Source organism: Carcharhinus amblyrhynchos, chromosome 34 (genome assembly GCF_965287045.1).
Source record: "Carcharhinus amblyrhynchos chromosome 34, sCarAmb.v2.hapA, whole genome shotgun sequence".
NCBI classification, from domain to species: domain Eukaryota; kingdom Metazoa; phylum Chordata; class Chondrichthyes; order Carcharhiniformes; family Carcharhinidae; genus Carcharhinus; species Carcharhinus amblyrhynchos.
This window is the reverse complement of record NC_137357.1, coordinates 16,778,727-16,793,378: the sequence shown is the minus strand read 5'-3', so window position 1 is coordinate 16,793,378 and position 14,652 is coordinate 16,778,727. Positions and strand designations below refer to the sequence as shown.

Sequence of the window (14,652 nt, the reverse complement as noted above, 5' to 3'; positions counted from 1 at the left end):
GCCATTCTCAATCACTGAAACCTGGGATTCCCATTCAGGTTCTTCTGTCAATACTCTTGCTCAGTTGCGAGCCTATCTCCCTGTCCAACCCCGTTGTCCAGGATAGCCTCGGTATGAGCTGAACGCAAACAGCACAGAAAGAGTTCAGGAACCTGTTTTCCTTTCTTGTTTTTTTTTTAGTTTAAAGCAGCTGGTTCGATGTGTCGGAGGGACAAGGACGATTGCGACCTTCCAGAGAGCTGCGGTGGCAGGTCCAGCCAGTGTCCAAGGGACACGTTCCGTCTGAACGGGACCCCCTGCAGGGGAAACACAGGCTTCTGTTACAATGGGAAGTGCCCATCTCACCAGGAGCAGTGTCTCTTCTTTTGGGGAGCAGGTAGGTGGCACCCTTGGGAACATGTCATTCTCTCGACACCTGAATACAGCCTGAGTGTGGGCGGCTGCTCAGAGGAACTAGCAGGAGGCTATTCAGCCCACTGAGCCTGCCCCATCATTCACTGAGATCGTGGCTGATTTGATTCCGGCCTCACCTCTGTTTCCCTGTCTGCCCCCCACACAGTTCAGAGGGGCTATTCTCAAGCTCGTTCGAGGCAGATTTCCTTGACGGCTGTTAGTCACATCCAGACCTATTGGTGAAGTCAAAAGCAGAACTTCTCTTTATTTAGAAAGTTTTTGGATTTGATCAGTCTCACAGCTCCTGTCCCACACAGCTCAGTTTCCCAGCCATCCCCCATTTATAAATGCTCGATATAATTAATACCGTCATGCCAAAAAAAAACTGAAGACAATGGGAATCAGGGGGAAAAAAACTTCTGCTGATTATTGATAGATCGGTTCTTGATTAATAAGGGGATCAGGGGTCATGGGGAGAAGGCAGGAGAATGGGGATGAGAAAAATTTCGGCCATGATTGAATGGAGGAGCAGACTCGATGGGCCGAGTGGCCTACTTCTGCTCCCATATGTGATGATCTTATGATTAGAGTCATAACTGGCACAAAGAAAGATGGTTGTGCTTGTTACAGGCCAGTTATCTGAGCGTCAGGAGTTCCTCAGTGTAGTGTCCTAGGCCCAACCATCTTCAGCTGCTTCATCAATGACCTTCCTTCCAACATAAGGTCAGAATAGGGATGTTCACCGTTGATTACACAATGTTTACACCATTCGCGACTCCTCAGATACTGAAGCAGTTCATGTTCAAATGCCAGAAGACCTGGACAACATCCAGGCTTGGGCTGAGAAGTGGCAACTAAAATTCGTGCCACACAAGTGCCAGGCAATGAACTTCTCCAACAAGAGACAGGATCGGCTGGCGTTCAGAGATGCAAGGACTGATTAGGGACAGTCAGCATGGTTTTCAGTGGAAAATCATGTTTCACAAATTTGATTGAGTTTTTTGAAGGGGTAACCGAGAAGGTAGATAAGGACAGTACAGTTGATGTTGTCTGCATGGACTTTAGCAAGGCCTTTAACAAAGTACCGCATGGTAGGTTGTTGTATAAGGTTCAATCTCACGGGATGCAAAGTGAGGTATCGAAATGGGTACAAAATTGACTTGATGAAAGAATGCAGAGGGTGGTTGGAGAGAGTTGTTTTTCAAATTGAAGACCTGTGGCCAGTGGTGTGCCTCAGGGATTGGTGCTGGGCCCACTGTTATTTGTCATTTCTATCAATGATTTGGATGAGAACATGGGAGACATGGTTTGTAAGTTTGCAGATGACACCAAGATTGGTGGCATCGTGGACAGTGAAGAAGATTATCTCGGATTGCAATGGGATCTTGATCAATTGGGTCAGTGGACTGATGAATGGCAAATGGAGTTTAATTGAGATAAATGTGAAGTGATGCATTTTAACAGATTGAACCAGGGTAGGACTGACTCAGTTGATGGTGGGGCATTGGGGAGAGTTTCAGAACAAAGAGATCTAGGGGTACAGGTTCACAGCTCCTTGAAAGCAGAATCACAGGTGGACAGAGTGGTGAAGAAGGCATTCAGCATGCTTGGTTTCATCGGTCAGAACATTGAATACAGGAGTTGGGACGTCTTGTTGAAGTTGTACAAGACATTGGTAAGGCCACACTTGGAATACTGTGCACAGTTCTGGTCACCCTATAATAGAAAGATATTACTAAACCAGAAAGAGTGCAGAAGAGATTTATTAGGATGTTACCAGGACTTGATGGATTGAGTTATAAGGAGAGGCTGGATAGACTGGAACTTTTTGCCTGGAGAGTAGAAGGCTGAGGGGTGATCTTATAGAGGTCCATAAAATAATGAGGGGCACAGATCAGCCAGATAGTCAATATCTTTTCCCAAAGGTAGGGGAGTCTAAAATTAGAGGGAATAGGTTTAAGGTGAGAGGGAAGAGATACAAAAATGTCCAGAGGGGCAGTTTTCTCACACAGAGCGTGGTGAGTGTCTGGAACAAGCTGCCAGAAGTCGCAGTAGAGACGGGCACAATTTTGTCTTTTGAAAAGCACTAAACAGCTACATGGGTACAATGGGTATCGAGGGATATGGGCCAAATGCAGGCAATTGGGATGAGCTTACGGGTTTTAAAAAAAAGGGCAGCATGGACAAGTTGGGCCAAAGGGCCTGTTTCCATGCTGTAAACCTCTGTAACCCTAAGAGGAATCAACCATTGACACTTGACATTCAATGGTATTAGAATGATTGAATCCCCCATTATCAACATCCTGGAGGTGACCATTGACCAGAAACTGAATTGGACTAATCATATAAACGCAGTGGCTGCAAGAGCAGGACAGAGGCTAGGAATTCTGCAGTTGTTAGCTCGCACCCCTGACTCCCCAAAACCTGTTCACCGTCAAGAAGGACACAAGTTTGGAGTGCGATGGGATACTCTCCACTTGCCTGGACGGGTCCAGCTCCAAGAACACTCAAGAAGCTCGACACCATCCAGGACAAAGCCGTCCTGCTGGGTTGGCACCACATCCGCAAACATGTACTTACTGCCCCCCACCCCCACCCCACCCCCCCCCAACCACTGCCCCCGCCCCCCCATCCCCACCGACAGTCAGTAGCATCAGTGCATACTGTCTACAAGATGCACTGTAAGAATTCACCAAGGCTCCTTCTGCAGCATCTTCACAACCACTACCACCGAGGAGGGACAAGGACAGCAGACACATGGGAACACTGCCACTGGAGATTCCCCTCCAAGCCACTCACCATCCTGACTTGGAAGTATATCACCATTCCTTCACTGTCACTGGGTCCAAATCCTGGCATTCCCTCCTGAATAGCACTATGGGTGGATCTACACGACATGGACTGCAGCGGTTCAAGAAGGAAACTCTTTCTCAAGGGGCAATTAAGAATGGGCAATAAAAGCCATCAACGCTCACGTCCCAAGAATGATTTTTTGAAAATGTTACAATTCACTCTGCAACTTTTTTCTAATCTCCTTTGGCAAAGATGGATTGCAACATGAATTACCATGGAAACTAAGTGTTGCGTCAGGGACAGACGTAATGTTCACCAAAAATGGATGAATAATTTCAAAAGAATTATGAAATGCAAAGCAAGAATTGTGAAAACGAAATGGGGAAGGAAGTCACTTGTGATTAAGGACGGAAGAACTGACCAGCTGAAGTTACAGAACTTTTGCTGCAACCTGATGTAATCTAACAGGAAATAACATTCTGAAGGTAAATCCTGAGAGGGTGCTTCCCCTAGCGACAGAGCCTCGGACCAGGAGTTTGATGATCAGGTTTGGGCCATTTACAGGAGAGATGGGGAGGAATTCATTTTGATCGGACAAACTTGAATGTTGAATTGGGTCAACAGCAGGGTTCTCAGCAATGTGGAGGAGCAGAGAGACCTTGGGGTCCATATCCACAGATCTCTGAAGGTTGCCACTGAAGTGGATCAGGCTTATAGTGTGGTAGTGTTTATTCAGTAAAAAGTCTGACAACACCAGGTTTTAGTCCAACCTATTTATTTGATAATATACTCGCAAGCTTTCGAGGGGTTACCCTCTTCGTCAGGTGAATGGAGAGTTCTGGCCTCAGACAGAGCATATAAAGCATATAAAACTCTCCATTCACCTGACGAAGAGGGTAACCCCTCGAAAGCTTGCGAGTATATTATCAAATAAATAGGTTGGACTAAAACCTGGTGTTGTCAGACTTTTTACTGTGTTTACGCCAGTCCAACGCCGGCATACCCACGTAGTGTTTATTAACAGGGGGTTTGAGTTTAAGAGCCGTGGAGTTATGCTGCAACTGTACCAGACCTTGGTGAGACCACATTTGGAATATTGTGTGCAGTTCTGGTCACCTCACTATAAGAAGGATGTGGAAGCATTGGAGAGAGTGCAGAGGAGATTTACCAGGATGCTGCCTGGTTTGGAGGGTAGGTCTTATGAGGGAAGGTTGAAGGAGCTGGGGCTTTTCTCTTTTGAGCGGAGGAGGTTTATAAGATGATGAGAGGGATAGATAGAGTGGACGTGCAGAAACTATTTCCTCTGGTGGATGTAGCTGTTACTAAGGGGCATAATTATAAGGTTCATGGTGGGAGATACAGGAGGGATGTCCGAGGTAGATTCTTTACTCAGAGAGTGGTTGGGGTGTGGAATGCACTGCCTGCCATGATAGTGGAGTCAGACACTTTAGGAACTTTCAAGCGGTTATTGGATCGGCACATGGAGCACACCAGAATGATAGGGAGTGGGATAGTTTGGTCTTGGGTTTGGATATAGCTCGGCACAACATCGAGGGCTGAAGGGCCTGTACTGTTCGATGTCCTATGAATTTCTTCACTGGGAGGAAGACGGGGTGGTGAGAATGTGGGTGGGTGGGGTGGGATGGGGGGAATGTGGGGAGGTGGGGTGGGGTGGGGGGAATGTGGGTGGGTGGGTGGGGTGGGGTGGGGTAGGGGGAATGTGGGTGGGTGGGGTGGGGGGAATGTGGGTGGGTGGGGTGGGGTGGGGGGAGATGTGGGGGGGTGGGGTGGGGGGAGATGTGGGGGGGTGGGGTTGGGGGGATGTGGGGGGGTGGGGGGAATGTGGGTGGGGTGGGGTGGGGGGAATGTGGGTGGGATGTGGGTGGGTGGGGGTGCGGTAGTGGTGGTGGTGGTGGTGCACCTTTTGAATTCTCCATCCCAGAAGGCTGTGTTCACTCAGTTGTTAAGTAAGTTTGTCAAGGAGCCTGATAGGTCTCTGGATGGGCCTGTGCCACAAGTGGAGGTGACACAGAAGAGCAATTGTGGACATGTTGGGTGTGAAATCGGCTCAAAGGACCAAATCATCTTCTCCAGTTTCCCACCACTTGCATTCTTGCTGTGAATGTCATTCACTTGCACATAGAATAGGACAGCAGAGGGACAGGCCCTTTGGCCCACCCTGTTGTGTTAAACATGATGCCAAATGAAACTGCTGCCTGCCCTTGCTCCGTATCCCTCTGTTTTTTGCATATTCATGTGCTTATCTAAAAGCCCCTCCAGTTACACTACAGTTAAGAAAGCCCACCAACGCCGCTACTTTCTCAGAAGACTAAGGAAATTTGGCATTTCAGCTACGACTCTGACCAACTTTAACAGATGCACCACAGAAAGCATTCTTTCTGGTTGTATCACAGCTTGGCCTGGGATCCTGCTCTGCCCAAGACCGCAAGGAACTGCAAAAGGTCATGAATGTAGCCCAATCCATCACACAAACCAGCCTCCTATCCATTGACTCTGTCTACACTTCCTGCTCTGGAAAAGTAGCCAGCATAACTAAAGACCCCACACACCCCAGACATTCTCTCTTCCAGCATCTTCCGTTGGGAAAAAGATACAAAAACCTGAGATCACATACCAACTGACTCAAGGACAGCTTCTCCCCTGCTGCTGTCAGACATTTGAATGGACCTACCTCACATTAAGTTGATCTTTCTCTACACCCCAGCTGTGACTGTAACACTACATTCTGCACTCTTTCCTTTCCTTCTCTATGAACTGTATGTTTTGTCTGTACAGCGTGCAAGTAACAATACTTTTCACAACAAGTTAACACAGGAGACAATAATAAATCAAATCAAATCAAACCAAACCAATTGTATCTGCTTCCACCATCACCCTCGGCAGCATTCCAGACACTTAGCACTTGGTGTGAAAAAACTGACCCCTTACGTCTCCTTTGAACTTTCCCCTTTTCGCCTGAAGTACGTGCCCACTAATATTAGACATTTAAGCTCTCGGAGAAAGATTCTGACTGTCAACCCTATCTGTGCCACTCATGATTTTATAGACTTCTATCCGGTCTCCCCTCAGCCTCCGCCACTCCAGAGAAAACAACTCCAGTTTGTCCAGCCTCTCCTGAGAGCTCATACCCTCTGATCCAGGCAGCATCCTGGTAAATCTCTTCTGCACCCTTTCCACATCCTGTAATGTGACCACCAGAATTGAACGCAAAACTCCCAAGCGCTGGTTCAACTGAGGTTTATAAAGCTGCAACATGACACTTGGACTCAGTGCCCCAACCAATAAAGGCCAGCGTCCCATACTCGATCGACCTGTGTGGCCACTTTGAGGGAGCTGTCGATTTGAACCCTCTCTGCACCAGTGTTGTTCGGTGTCAGATGGTTAAATAAAATTCCTTGTGATTGATAATTCTGATGGAACTGACTGAGTTTTTCTATTGCTGACAGGTGTCCAGTCAGGCCCTGACTATTGTTATCGACGGAACTCGCAGGGTGATCAGTTCAGTTTCTGTCAGAAAATAGGGTCTCGTTACCAAGCCTGCAAAAGTTCGTAAGTATGCTGAACCTTCACATCCCCCATTCCTTCCTCAGTTTCACTCTGCTCCCAACTCGGGTAATCCCAAGCAGTTTAAAAGCTCTTCTCTTTCTCTGGTGCTCAGCATCCGTCATCTGAGTTTGAGGTCAGAATTTTACCGCCCTGCCCACCAAGGAAATTGAAGCGGGCGCGGGGCAGTGTGTGGGAAGGTCTGTCGACCTCGAGCGAGATTTTTACGGTTTCAGGACGTAAAGCCCGGCCCTGAGGTTTTATCAGTCTGTGAAACCCTTGGTCTGGGATGGATTAAAATCTTTCCCACCACTCACTTCAATCTGAGTTGCTCATGCTCTCCTGTTCAGCCTCTCCATCGAACAAACTGCATCAACTTCAGTCCGACCAAGCGGTGCGGCCATGGCAAACGCACCAGGGGTTAGTTAACTGCCAAGACTTTGTGTAAATTCAAACTGAGTAGGTCAATTCTGGTGATAGAGTCATCGAGGTTTACAGCATGGAAACAGGCCCTTCGGCCCAACCTGTCCATGCCACCCTTTTTTCTTTAATCACTAAGCTAGTCCCAATTGCCCAAAGTTGGCCCATGGCCCTTGGTTGGCAGAGGCATTGCCATGGGGCAATGGACCCGGGAATGGCTGCCCCCACATCTTCACCGCCCCCCAACACCCCCCGGTAAGCTCTTGGGATTTTTTTTTGGAAAATGCATGGTAATGCTCCTTTTGTGGTTGTGTGTTTGGACTTCACTGACTGAACAATCCAGATTGGGCTGAGAATCACATGAACAAACAATTTCAGATTGTCGCTTGGGTTTGCAGTGTGGCCCACTGATACATACTAGAAGCCACAGGGGTGTGAATGCGCGCACGGGACCTTGCTCCTTGCCAACTGAAGGAGCACATATGAGCATTTCTCCTTTATCAATGAAACTAAATCCTTTGGGGGGGGGGGCAGGGGGCGGGCAGATGGTTCAATGCCCATGTCAAAGTCTTGACCAATCAGAGTCCACCTGCCAACTCATCAGCCTTTCCTTCTCATGCAGTATAAATTGTTCTGGTCACCCTATTATCGAAAGGATACTATTAAACCAGAAAGAGTGAAGAAAAGATTTACTAGGATGCTACCGGGACTTGATGGTTTGGGTTATAAGGAGAGGCTGGATAGACTGGGACTTTTTTCTCTGAGGCGTAGGAGGCTGAGGTGTGACCTTATAGAGGTCTGTAAAGATCATGAGGGCGCAGATCAACGAGATAGTCAATATCTTTTCCCAAAGGTAGGGGAGTCTAAAACTAGAGGGCATAGGTTTAAGGTGAGAGGGGAGAGATACAAAAGAGCCCAGAGGGACAATCTTTTCACACCACAAAGGGTAGTGAGTGTCTGCAACAAGCTGCCAGAGGTCGTAGTAGAGGCAGGTACAATTCTGTCTTTTAAAAAGCGTTTAGACAGTTACATGGATGAGTTTGTATAGAGGGATATGGGCCAAATGCAGGCAATTGGGACGAGCTCAATGATTTAAAAAAAGGGGTGGCATGGACAAGTTGGGCTGAAGGACCTATTTCCATGCTGTAAACATCCATGACTTTAAATTGTTGTTCCCTTTAAATCTGGTACTCTTGTGTATCTGATGAGTGCAAGATGAAAAGCTTCAACAGCAGGTCCTTTTTTCTCGGAAATGTGTGAGATAATTGAGAAGAACAATCTCAATTGTGAAATAATTGTCTTTGACTTCTGACTTTCTCCTGCCTTCACCCACAGGGATATTATGTGTGGGCAATTGAACTGTGTTGGTGGGAGTAAGCAACCCTCTTACGGATCTGCCACACTCACATTTGGTTCAGTAAGATGCAAAGTTATATTGGATGGAGAGGGAATAAGAGGATTGGTCCAAAATGGAACAAAGTGTGGAGACAACAAGGTAATGGAATGAATGTGAAATCCCTCAATCATTTCTGTTTTCTTCTTGATCCAATTACAGAACATAGTGAGGTTGTTCAGCCCATCAGGCTGTGCTGGCTCATGTTTAGTCCCATGCCCTGTAAATTCCAGCCTCGGGAAGGCAATGGCCTGGTGGTATTCTCGCTACACTCTTAATCCAGAAACTCAGCTAATATTCTGGGGACCCGGGTTTGACTCCCGCCACGGCAGATGGTGGAATTTGAATTCAATAAAAAAACCTGGAGTTAAGAATCTACTGATGACCATGAAAGCATTGTCAGAAAAACCCTTCTGCTTCACTAATGTCCTTCAGGGAAGGAAATCTGCCATCCTTACCCAGTCTGGCCTATTTGTGACTCCAGAGCCACAGCAATGTGGTTGACTCACAACTGTGCCCTCAGGCAACTCGGGGTGGGCAATAAATGCTGGCCCAGCCAATGACACCCATGTCCCATGAATGAATGAAGAAAAAATATCCATTTAGCTTCATGATGATGTGCTGAAAATCAACCTGATTTCAAGTTAAGATTTCCGGATCATCAAAAAATTAAAAATCTCCTCAGCATCTCCAAGTGTTGTCCCAGTGACTCAAAAACCTCTTGTCATCTGGTCACTGACTTGACTCACAGTCACCAGGGGGAAGCAGTCATTCTGTTAAAATGTCAACTGCATCATCTCTAATCCTTCTGGGTTCACAGGAGAACAGTCCCAGCCCCTCAGCCTCTTGTCCTCCATCAGTGGAAGTGTTCACATGGTCACAGTCTAATTCCTGAGGGAAGTTAGTAGGTTGATGGGACCTGGTCAATTTCAGAACTAAGAAATGTGAAATGACTGTCTTCAATCACTTGTCATTGAAATTCATCTGGGTTTTCAATAAATTCTCAATGAACCTGCCCTCTCTCTCCAGATGTGTGTCAACTCCAAGTGTACTGCTGTTGCACTCACTGACGAATGTTCCAAGAAGTGCCCTGAACATGCGGTGAGTTACCTCTCTGTGTCCTTTTGGTCATCCGCTGAGAAACTCAACTCCCAAACCTGCCAGCTTCTTTCAGGAAAGGTTTCGAGATTTCTGTTTCCCCCCCCGCACACTTTTCTCTATTCTGGGATCACCACGCCAACTGTAAGCTCATGCCCCAATTCATCCAGCCTTGGGCAATGCTTAGCTCTGATTTACTCTTAACTACCCCTCTCTGTCTATTCTCTTGTCCCTCTCTCTTTGTCTGTCTTTCTGTCCCCCCCAACTCTGTCTCTCCCATTCTGTTTCCTTCGCTCACTGTCTCCCCCTCACTCTGTCCCTCCCTCACTCTGTCCCTCCCTCACTCTGTCCCTCCCTCACTCTGTCCCTCCCTCACTCTGTCCCCTTTCTCTGTCTCTCCCTCACTCTGTCCCTCCCTCACTCTGTCCCTCCCTCACTCTGTCCCCTTTCTCTGTCTCTCCCTCACTCTGTCCCTCCCTCACTCTGTCCCTCACTCTGTCCCTCCATCACTCTGTCCCTCCCTCACTCTGTCCCTCCATCACTCTGTCCCTCCCTCACTCTGTCCCCTTTCTCTGTCTCTCCCTCACTGTGACCCTTTATCTGTCTTCCCCGTCACTGTCCCCTTTCTCTGTGTCCCCTTCACTCTGCATCCCTCTCTGTCTGTCTCTCCTTATCTCCCTTTCGCTCTCTCTCTCTCCCCCGCCCCGCTCTGTCTCCCTGTCTCTCACTGTTTCTCCCTTCCTCTCTGTCTCTTCTTCTCCCTCTTTCTCTCTCAATCTCTCTGTCACCCTCTCTCTCTTTCTCTACCTCTGTCTGTCTCTTCCTCTGTTTGTCTGTCCCTCCGTCTCCCCCACTCTGGCTCTCTCTCTCTCTCTCTTTCTGTCTGTCTCCATCTTGCCTTCTCTGTCTGTCTGTCTCCCTCCCCTGTTCTTTTCTCTCCCTCTCTGTCTGTCTCTCAGTGTATCTCTCCTTTCTCCTTCTCTCTCTCTTTCTCCCCCCACTCTTTCTGCCACCCTCTCTTTCCACCTCTCCCCCGCTGTCTGTCCCTCGGGTTTTTCCGTCTCACCTCTTTCTATTTGTCTCTGTCTCCTTCTCTCTTTCCCTCTTTCTCTCTTTTTCTTATTCTCTCCCACCTCTCTCTCCCTCCCACCTCTCTCTCTCTCTCTCCCCTCTCTCTCTCTCTCCTCCTCTTTTTCTCCCTCCCCCTGCCACTCTCAGTCTCTCTCTCTCAGTCCCTCTCTCCCCGCTCCCTCTCTCCCCGCTCCCTCTCTCCCCGCTCCCTCTCTCCCCGCTCCCTCTCTCCCCGCTCCCTCTCTCCCCGCTCCCTCTCTCCCCGCTCCCTCTCTCCCCGCTCCCTCTCTCCCCGCTCCCTCTCTCCCCGCTCCCTCTCTCCCCGCTCCCTCTCTCCCCGCTCCCTCTCTCCCCTCTCCCTCTCTCCCCTCTCCCTCTCTCCCTCCCCCTGCCACTCTCAGTCTCTCTCTCAGCCTCTCAGTCTCAGTCTCTCTCTCTCTCTCAGTCTCTCTCTCTCTCCCCCCCTCTCTCTCCCCCTCTCTCTCCCTCTCTCTCTCTCCCCCTTCCCCTGCCACTCTCACTCTCTCTCTCACTCTCTCTCTCTCTCTCAGTCCCTCTCTCTCTCAGTCCCTCTCTCTCTCAGTCCCTCCCTTCAAACACCATTGACAGGTTAACTTGGTGTCGCGACCTTGAGTCTGGGTCTGACTGTTACTGAGCGCCGCGCCTCCAACATATCTTCTCTTTGACTTGATGTTTGTTTTGAATGGACCGTTTGGAATGACGGGAAGTGCCCGGCAGTCAGAGAATGGAGAGTCCCCATCGCGGAGCAAGCCAGACCGTTTTCCTGTGGTCCAGTATCCCTCACTCAGCGCCTTCTGGTTCTGGGAGCAGGGAGCACTCTAGAGGGTGGATCCCATGAATTTGCTACTTGTGGGGACTGGATGATCTACTTCCCATTGAATATGGTGATGCAGATTCAGGAACACCTCCTGAACATAGTATTCAGAATTCCTTCTGTTCTCCCTGTTGATATGATCTGGTGAACCTGGCTGGGGGGGGAATGCCAGAGAGCGCTAACGCCGTGCCATCCTTAGCTTTCTGTTTCCTGTTGATTCCTGCCCCCTCTGATCGTTTCCAGAAGCTGATATAAAATCCAGTGTGAGACAGTTTCCCTCCGCCCCATTCTTCACGTTGTGGACCCTGGACCTGGCCTGAGGTTCCCAGCTCAACTGTCGATTCCCGTAAACGTCTTCCAGACCCTGAATCTTGAAAACCAAATCAGGCAGGATAGTATCCCCACAGCACAAGGTGGAGGCCATTCTGCCCATTGAATCTGCACCAGCTTTCCAACAGAGGATCTCACCCAGACTCTTTCCCATAGCCCCACGTATTTACCCCACTAATCTCCCTCTAACCTACATATCTCAGGACACTTAAGGGGTAATTTCACATGGCCAATCCACCGAACCTGCATATCTAAAGTTTATTTATTAGTGTCACAATTATTAACATTGCAATGAAGTTAGTGTGAAATTCCCCTCGTCACCACATTACAGCATCTCCTCGGGTCAATGCACCCAAACCAGCCTGTCTTTAGGACTGTGGGAGAAAACCGGAGCACCCAGAGGAAACCCACGCAGACCCGGGGAGAAGGTGCAGACTCCGCACAGACAGTGACCCAAGCCGGGAGTTAAACTCGGGTCCCTGGTGCCTTGAGGCAGCAGTGCTAACCACTGACTCGACATTGTCCAACCAGTTCAGATCTCGGAATGGGCGGTACCTATCGTACCTGTATCAAAACCAATCATTTCAGCATTCTTATTAACGAGCTCTGAATTGGAGGTGAGATGTTTACCCATTCCACAATACCACTGCTCTCACCCTCCCGCCATCACCCCTGCACTGCCCCCAACTCCACACCCCCACCCTTGACTTCCAGCTCCCTCTTTGAAAATCTCATTGCATTCCGGAAAGGGCAGAGTTCAGAGCGCCGTTTTAAAATTCCATCCTCGCACCGTTTGATTGAAATCCTCACCCAATGTGCCAAAATATTGAGAGTAAATAAGACGTCCACTGCCCTGGCCCTCAGCTCCCCACAGAGCGCACAAAACCAGCAGAGAGAGAGAGAGAGAGAGACCATGGTGGAAATTTTTTATTTTCTGTGCCTCTTAGTCATGTGCATATTGGTTAGCGCGGCTGCCTCACAGCGCCAGGGAACCGGGTTCAATTCCCAGCTTGGGTCCCTGCCTGTGTGGAGTTTGCACATTCTCCCCGTGGCTACACGGGTTTCCTCCCACAGTGCGAAAGATGTGTTAGTTAACTGCCAAATTCTCCCTCAATGTGCCCGAACAGGCGCCTGAGTGTGGCAACTCGGAGAGATTTCACAGTAACTTCACTGCAGTGTTCATGCAAACCGACTTGTGACACGAATAAACAAACTTTTATATTTGGAGGGTGCCTTTAGTAAAGTCAAGTTGTACCCAGGTCCCACTCCAGCCCATGGAGTGTTTGTGAAACATGTTCCTGAAATGTCAAGTTGTCTGCTCAAATCTCTTGCAATGTGGAGAGTGAGAGTTAGCAGGAACCCCTGTGTGCTGTGGTCTGGGCATTTTTTTTACTATTCATTCGTGGGACATGGGCCTGGCTATGCCAGCATTTATTGCCCATCCCGAGTTGCCCCCTTGGGATGATGGTGGTGAGCTGCCTTCTTGAATCACCGCAGTCCATCGAATCGTAGAATCCCTACGGTGCAGAAGGAGGCCATTCAGCCCATTGAGTCTGCTTTGTCCTGGATGGTGTCGAGCTTCTTGACAGCCTCTAACCGATATCTTTGTCTTTACCTTGCAGGTCTGTAATCACCTGGAGGAGTGCCAGTTTGAAGTTGGCTTCTCTCAATCCAGCTCGTTTCCTTCATACGGTACCAACCACCATGGCTTTTCAGTCCCTCAGAACATCAGCAACCAATCAGAAGCTCAGTTTTCCCCAACCTTGTGTAAAACCAGCTTTCTCCCCTCCTTGTGGGTGCTGGGGAGGTGGGGTGGGGTGGGGTGGGGGCTGGGTTTGCTGCCCCACACTGGAGAACCTTGCAAAATATCCAACCCAAGACTGATAGGTCAGCACTTTGGCTGTGGGAGGCATCACACCTCCCCCCCCCCACCCCCCCACCCAACCCCCACCCCAAATCCTGCCTGTCCTGAGCCTGTGGGGACAGGTGGGCTGAATTTTTCCACATGTAACTTGAACCTAAGTGGGTGTGGGGCAGGGGTGGGGGGGGTGGGGGTGCGATGGTGGGGGGCGGGGGGGCAAAAACAGAAAATGCTGGAAAATCTCAGCAGGTCTGACAGCATTTGTGGAGAGAGAACGGAGCCAATGCTTGAAGTCTGGATGACCCTTTGTCAGAGCTGGCTCCAGAACACTAAGGGGCAGTTTAGCATGGCCAGTCCACCAAACCTGCACATCTCTGGACACTAATGGGCAATTTAGCATGAACCATCCAACGAACCAGCACATCTTCAGAGCGTGGGCGGAAATCCGGAGGAAACCCACACAGACATGGGGAGAATGTACAAACTTCACACAGACAGACACCCGAGGCCGGAATTGAACCCGGGTCCTTGATGCTGCGAGGCAGCAGTGCTCACCACTGTACCACCATGCCATCCCAAGTGTAGTCAGATTTTCTGCTTCGAATCCCTGTTCACATCTTGCCACTCCAGCAAGTCTGGAAGTATGAGATTCCGTCTGAGGCTGAGGCGGTAGGCTTTCTCAACCCTTGCATTTTAGCCTCAAATACCCAAAAAATGCCAACTGCTCACAACACAGGGTCAGGCTCCCTCTGGTTACAGAATACACAACTCTTCACCCCAGAACTGCTAACTTTGTGGGTTTGGGCAATTTTATGTTGTTGTTGCATTCTTGGGAGGAGCTACGGTGGGGAGGGTCTGAATTCATTGAACTGTGAGAGTGGACACCCTTCTCCG

The 14,652-nt window shown here is 49.2% G+C and overlaps 1 protein-coding gene across 1 annotated transcript in view; it reads left to right on the top strand.

Moving 5' to 3' along the window:
* LOC145361273 (zinc metalloproteinase-disintegrin-like MTP4) overlaps window positions 1-14,652 on the top strand; it is a 73,034-nt gene that overhangs the window by 33,072 nt on the left and 25,310 nt on the right. Inside the window, exons 14-18 of the mRNA XM_080216904.1 lie at window positions 181-376; window positions 6,654-6,756; window positions 8,506-8,665; window positions 9,593-9,664; window positions 13,520-13,589. Coding sequence (XP_080073030.1) covers window positions 181-376; window positions 6,654-6,756; window positions 8,506-8,665; window positions 9,593-9,664; window positions 13,520-13,589 — 601 coding nt within the window. The remainder of the gene's footprint in view (window positions 1-180; window positions 377-6,653; window positions 6,757-8,505; window positions 8,666-9,592; window positions 9,665-13,519; window positions 13,590-14,652) is intronic.